This window comes from Eurypyga helias, unplaced genomic scaffold, assembly GCF_000690775.1.
Source record: "Eurypyga helias isolate BGI_N326 unplaced genomic scaffold, ASM69077v1 scaffold48737, whole genome shotgun sequence".
NCBI classification, from domain to species: Eukaryota; Metazoa; Chordata; class Aves; order Eurypygiformes; family Eurypygidae; genus Eurypyga; species Eurypyga helias.
Genome location: NW_010263431.1, coordinates 1,959 through 8,572, shown reverse-complemented (window position 1 = coordinate 8,572; position 6,614 = coordinate 1,959). Strand labels below are relative to the sequence as shown.

At 48.0% G+C, this 6,614-nt stretch overlaps 1 protein-coding gene across 1 annotated transcript; it reads left to right on the top strand.

Moving 5' to 3' along the window:
* Positions 1-2,660: 2,660 nt before the first annotated feature.
* KCTD14 (potassium channel tetramerization domain containing 14) lies at positions 2,661-5,954 on the top strand. The gene is made up of 2 exons (XM_010156016.1): positions 2,661-2,720; positions 5,283-5,954. The coding sequence occupies exons 1-2, from the start codon at positions 2,661-2,663 to the stop codon at positions 5,952-5,954; spliced, it is 732 nt and encodes a 243-aa protein (XP_010154318.1).
* The last annotated feature ends 660 nt before the right edge of the window (positions 5,955-6,614 follow it).

The window sequence follows — 6,614 nt, the reverse complement described above, 5'->3', positions numbered from 1 at the left end:
ATTCTATAATTCTATGTCATTGTGGCATTGAAGGTTTGTCCTCAAAACCCATCAGCCACCCTTGATCCTGGTTTGGGGAAACCTTCCAGATGAGCTTTTGAATAAAGTAACCTCTTCTGCTGCTCTTTGTCCTTCCCTAGTGAAAAGCCCGTGAGAGTGGAGAGGCGACAGTCCGCGCATCTACCCAGTTCTGCAGCTGCAGAAGGAAAGGTTATCACCTCCAGTATCGAAGACGTGTCGTATAGAATGAGTATGAACTCCACCTCTGCCAGTTATACACAGGATATTTTTGGAAGCACCTACATGAGCCAGCCCAAAGAATGAGATTTGCAGGAATAAAAGGCCCAGAACATGCAGATCTTCCAGCTCTCCCTATTTTCCCATAAACTTTTGAATTTTTAAAATTTATAATGGGTCAGAAAACTTGGTTCCCAAGCAGACCTCACTAGTGCATCCAGCATTATTAATTATTCTGGTCTGGCAAAGGGAAAACTCAAGCCCTTCTGTTCAGGGCAGCAGAGATAACCCAGACAGGATCCCTCAGGGTGCTTTAGAGCAAGAGAAGCAAAATGTGAATTGGGTTCGATGAGAGCCTCACACAAATGCACAAAGGATCCAGAGGAATCTGGGTCCAGCTCTGATGGAGCCTTTAGCAAGGACCAGCTTTATTCTTAAGGTAAGTGTATCAGTGCCAATTATAACACTTTTTGCTCTGTGCCTCAATCTTCTGGTCAGATCAATGGTCTATTCTGGGAAGATATAGATCCAGCAAAAACCCTGGAGGATGTAAAACAAGCAAAGTTGGTGTCCAGGGTATCCACAATGCAGATTTTGGGCAAATGGTTTCCTAATATGCCACACTCATTTTTCACCATCAAAATCTCCCCCAGGAGGATTTTTAGGAAGTGATATATTTGTCTGATTTTCCCTTTGGTTGCTGATATCAGGAAGTAGCTTGAAATGAGAGTGAGGCAAGGTTGGTAGAGGAGATAACACCTTTTATTCAACCAACAGAAACTGAAAAACTGGGAAAAAATTAATAAAAAACCCAAACAAGCAAGCTGAAAGAGAAACTGACAGACCCGAGAAAGCCTCGTGTGCCCTAAAGCATGGATGTGTTTATCCATCTGTATCAGCTGATCTAATAAAAGGTATTGGCTCTCGTTACAAACTTTGACTTCAACCTCTGAACAACCATGGCAATTTTAACAGCATAATGGAACAAAGACACAGAAGTGATGAATGGCCTGAAGACAAATTTGAAAGAAACAGTGCAATCAGAAACATCAAGAATAAAGCCAAGGAGGCTCTGCAGGCTGTTGGTACAGATCTGGAGAGGTTATTTAGGCTCACTCTGATCTGAGCCTCTGTGTTCAAGAAATGTAATGAACACAGACATCCTCATGAGTGTTTCAATGCTGCGAGAAATGCTCCTATGGGGACAGTCTGGGAGAGTTGGGGGTGTTCAGCCTGGAGAAGAGAAGGTTCTTGGGAGATCTCAGAGCACTTTCCAGTGCCTGGGGGGTCCACAAGAAAACTGTGTGGGGGACACTTTTAAGAGCAGGGAGTGACAGGACAAGGGGCAACAGGTTTAAACTGAAAGAGGGAGATTGAGATTGACCATCAGGAAGAAATTCTTCCCAGAGGGGGTGGGGAGGCACTGGAACAGGTTGCCCAGAGAAGCTGTGGATGCCCCATCCCTGGAAGTGTCCAAGGCCAGGCTGGATGAGGCTTGGAGCAACCTGGTCTAGTGGAAGGTGTCCCTGCCCATGGCAGGGGGGGTGGAACTAGATGATCTTTAAGGTCCCTTCCAACCCAAACCATTCCATGATTCATGAGTCTATGAGAAACAGTCCCACTACACCAGATCTGTGCTGCTCTCTGCTTTCGATACGTGGTGGATACAGGATATTAGAAAACAACGTCATGCAAAGATACTAATCAAATATTTATGAGCAGTTGAAAAGTACAGTTCAGGCTCAAGCAGAGATTCAGGTTTGACTTTATTTACTTTGCACAAATTACTCAGTGCCCAGAGATTGTACTGGCAAGGAAGAAAATGCCACTGTCTTGGACAGATTGTAGACACCCTGATCTGACACCGATACGTATAACAAATGAGATCAATGAGATGCTTTGGGATAAACTGTGCTTTAAAAAAAGCAGCACGTGCAGACTGGAAAGCTGTGAAGAAGTTTACTGGTTTTGATACAACCGGCTCACGAGGCAAAGGCGGTCACGTAGGCACACGCTGCGGGGCTCCTCGGACGTGTTCTGGGCCCTGGGCCTCCTTGGGAGGGATTATTTGGCTCTTAGTCACCACACCGGTAGTATTACAGGAGGTGTGCGCTGGCAGCCAGCCTGAGTCCACCCTGCACCTTCCTGATTGCCAGAAAACTAATGAGCAAATACTCCTGCTTTCAGGTTGTTCCCTCCCCTCTCCCAACACCTGCAACCTGTGCCAGGGCTGTGCCAGGAGCAAGCTGGATCCTCTGGGGCAGCAGCTGGGCTGGGAGCTTGGGAAAAAACCTGGCCCACCAAAGAAAAAACAAGTGAGAGAGGACTGGAGAACAGCGAGGAGCCATCCCGCGCGTGGGGCAGGACCTGAGCACAGAGCAGCAGGTTTTCCCACACCGCTGAGCCGTCACCTACCCGGGGAGATGAGCATTTCGTCGGAGCACAAGCCCCTTGGGAAGCAGGTCACTGGCAGCCTGCACACGGTGAGTACGGTGCGGGCTCGGGGGCAGAGTGTGCTCCTGTGGGATGAGAGAATCCCCTCTGGGCTATGTTAGAGGGGTTATTTCCTTCCATATGCTGTTTTGAAGACACCAGGACTTGACAGATGTGTGACCAAGAAGAGGACTCGATACAAAGCTGTGTCTGGCTCTGAGCTGTTTGCACCAGTTTGCTTGCAGAAGTGAGGCATACAAGAGGTGGCAACAGCAAATAACCAGAGTGGTTCTCTTCCTCCTTTGACAAGAAGTAAAATTAGTATGATGTGAACTTCAGTTTGTCAGATCCCTAAATAAAAGCCTGTTGTGAGTTTTGTGGGGAGGTGTTCAATAGTCCTTAGAGTTTCTAATGATGCAAAAGCTGCCCTGTGTTGTAGATGTGCAGAATCACCAGCTGGGAGCATTAGCTTTTCTAACTCTAAGGAAAAATAAAGGCAATCTCAAGAGAAGCAGCATATTATTAGGCAGAAATCAGTGATGAGATCAGACGATGTTTTCCTTTTCCTCTCCTCTACCCTCGGCCTATTGCTAACCAGTTTGCTCTCTCTGTTGTAGCCATACAGCCTCTCTCTCTTTAAAAAACTGTCTTCAAAAAATCCAACCTTCCTGTGTTGCACTTTTCAGGTCTGTTTCAAAATGCATCCTCAAGGAAGTAACTGTTTTGCAGATTAACAAACTGTAGCACAGATAGGTGAAATGACTTCCAAAGTGTCACCTTTCTGGCTGGGAATTAGAGCTGGGAATTAGCTGGTGCCTGTATTCCCAGTCTGCTAGGAACCAGTTCAGTCCCTGGTCAAAACCATTAATCAAGATCTGAGAACATAAGATTCTTTGGGCTGCTGTATTAACGAAGAACATGTTATCCATTTGTATTAGTGACAAACAGCATAAAACCTCTGACCTGCCATCTGAAAAAGGGGCAAAGGCTCAAAAGCAGGAGACCTTCCTGTCGGATGATCCCTTCCACAGAAAGCTGTTGTTACCGCTTGCATTAGTGGAAAATTTCCTAACTGAGAGGCTTTGCTACAGAAACAGCTTCGGGCTGTGTTCTTCAGTGGGTGGAAATCACCAGATAGTCTCAGACAGAATAATTTTTTGTGTCTCCTTGGCCCTCATGTAAATGATTGCCTTCGAGATGAAGCCACCCACACTAGGACAAGGCAACATTCCAGCTGGGTCTTCGGCCTGAATCTTCTGTTGTTTCCCTGGCTTGCGTAGGCTGGGACCAAATTCCTGCTAACTCTGATAGCCTGCTACTGTTTAAAGGGGAAGGTCTCCCCCTGCTCCAGGTTGTCTGTCCCTAGTCCCTTCCTTTCACTAGCCCTGATGCTTGTTAAATCCTCTGTGAGCAAATGCAGGTCAGTAGGATGAAAGAGAAGCAGGGCTGGCACGAGGTGAGCAACAGAAGCGCGTAGGTAGGTAGAAGGATGGAAAGGGGAGAGGGCAACAGGAGCTCCCCCTTCTCTCGGTGTGAGCTGTGAGATCAGCTCACGTCATCCCGTGGGTCTGTAGGCTGTGAGATCAGCTCACGTCATCCCATCAGTCTGTAACTGTGGGATCCAGCTAAGCACTTACATACACGCTTCACTTGAGGCATATGACTAGCAGCACTGAAGCAGATCCTTACGTGATCGGATTCAGGAAAGAGCAGGTGAGGTCCTGGAAAAAAAGTTGTTTATTGACTCATGACCAATGGCAGGTGTGGTCCTGGCCAGGCATGTGACTTGCATTACAGCAGTGATGGTGGGAGGGAAAATAGCTGCCTCCTTTCTTCCCTCTCCTTTTCCTCCACTGAGTACTTTAAAAAATGACCGAGTGCAACAGAGGCTGTTAAAACCCTTCAGCACTGAATTGTCAGGAAGGTCAGACTGGACACTAGGGCCAGCTTTCTGGGCATTCAGGTCTCCTCCAATGTGTTTCAGATAGCAGTGGTCATAGAACTACAGAATCACAGAATGGTTTGGGTTGGAAGGGACCTGAAAGACCATCCAGTTCCCACCCCCCTGCCATGGGCAGGGACACCTTCCACTAGACCAGGTTGCTCCAAGCCTCATCCAGCCTGGCCCTGGACACTTGGGGCATCCTGTCTGGACTTCTCTGGGCAACCTGTCCCAGTGCCTCCCCACCCTCTCCGGGAAGAATTTCTTCCAGATGTCCAATCTCAGCCTACCTCTTTCAATTTAAACCCGTCACCCCTTGTCCTGTCACTCTCTGCCCTTTAACAAGTACCCACCCTTTAAAAAGTCCCCCCCAGCTTTCTTGTAGCTCCCCCCCTGGCACTGGAAGGTACTCTAAGGTCTCCCCAGAGCCTTCTCTTCTCATATAAACATATGAACATCCATATAAACATCCTGCATCTGCTTTTAGCAATAAAGGGGTGTGGATATTCCCATCCATTCCCCAAGGGATGGGGGTTCATAACACTCTTCACACCGTAATTCCAATTTCCAGCTGCATTCACCTATTTTTTCACTTTTCCTGGACATTTCCATGTTGACAGCATCAGATGGGTAACACACTTGGCCTTTTGTCCCCTTGTGATATTTGCAGTTGTCGCCGATCGTGGAGTTAAATGTCGGCGGGGAGATGTACACGACGACGCTGAGCACCTTAAAGAAACACCCTGGTTCCAAGCTGGCGGAGATGTTCACCGGCCAGCCGAAACTCAGGACCGACTCTGAAGGGAGGTTCTTCATCGACAGGCCAGGCACCAACTTCAAATACATCTTGGAGTACCTGCGCAGTAACCAAGTGCCCACCCAGAGCATCCAGGACGTCTACAAGGAGGCGTTGTTCTACGACATCGAACCTCTCATCAAGCAGCTAGAGGACTCCCCGCAAATTTTTGGGGAGCTCGTGGCGAGGAAGCAGTTTCTGGCTCGTGTGCCCAACTACAGTGAGAACATCGAACTGATGATCCGCATCGCGAGGGCGGAAGCGGTCGCATCCCGCCGGTCCAGCGTCATCGTGTGCGTGGTTAGAACCGAGGAGGACACAGCCAGATGTCAGGATGCCTTGAACAGCTTGGACATGGATAAAAAATCCGTGGTGAAGTTTGGGCCCTGGAAGGCAGCGCCAAGTATTTCTGACCTGCTGGACTGCATTCAAATGGATGTGGAAGCCAAAGGGTACAAAATATCCTTTCAGCCCCACGTTGCTGAAAAAGGTTTTCGCTTCAAATCGCATGACTTCTTCTACAAGTTCCTGTTTACCTGGTGGTAGCAAAGTGCCATCATCGATGGGGAACGGCAGAAAACAATTACTGAAACAAATTCATGTGGGCCGCGGAGACTAAGCCAGGGACTACCAGAGGGACAGGAAGAAGTGTATGGGCCAGTGAAAGGTTCTCCTTTGGTCACCTGCCAAATTAAAGAGCACGTAAGAGACACTGTTTTCTTGGGCTTTAGGGGATAACTGTACAGTTTAAAAAGCCTCAGGAAAAGAAGAAATTTTACTCTTTCAGTGTTGCTGACTAATAGGTAAGTTCAGAGAGCCAGGTCTGAGGGTCAAGCCAACCTCACTCATAGAATCATAGAATGAATGGTTTGGGTTGGAAGGGACCTTAAAGACCATCTAGTTCCATCCCCCTACTATGGGCAGGGACACCTTCCACTAGACCAGGTTGCTCCAAGCCTCATCCAACCTGGCCTTGAACACTTCCAGGCATGGGGCATCCACAGCTACTCTGGGCAACCTGTTCCAGTGCCTCCCCACCCTCTCCGTGAAGAACTTCTTCCTGATAGCTAATCTAAATCTCCCCACTTTCAATTTAAACCCGTTACCCCTTGTCCTGTCACTACAGGCCCTTGTAAAAAATCCCCTCCCAGCTTCCCTGGAGGCTCCAACCTAAGAGAAATTAATAATCCCAAATACGTCTCGTGG

Bases quoted from the DNA above. Each gene is read 5' to 3' on its own strand.
- KCTD14 (XM_010156016.1), top strand. From the start codon at position 2,661: ATGAGCATTTCGTCGGAGCACAAGCCCCTTGGGAAGCAGGTCACTGGC. The intron at 2,721-5,282 runs GTGAGTACGGTG...TGATATTTGCAG, and splicing joins TCACTGGCAGCCTGCACACG to TTGTCGCCGATCGTGGAGTT.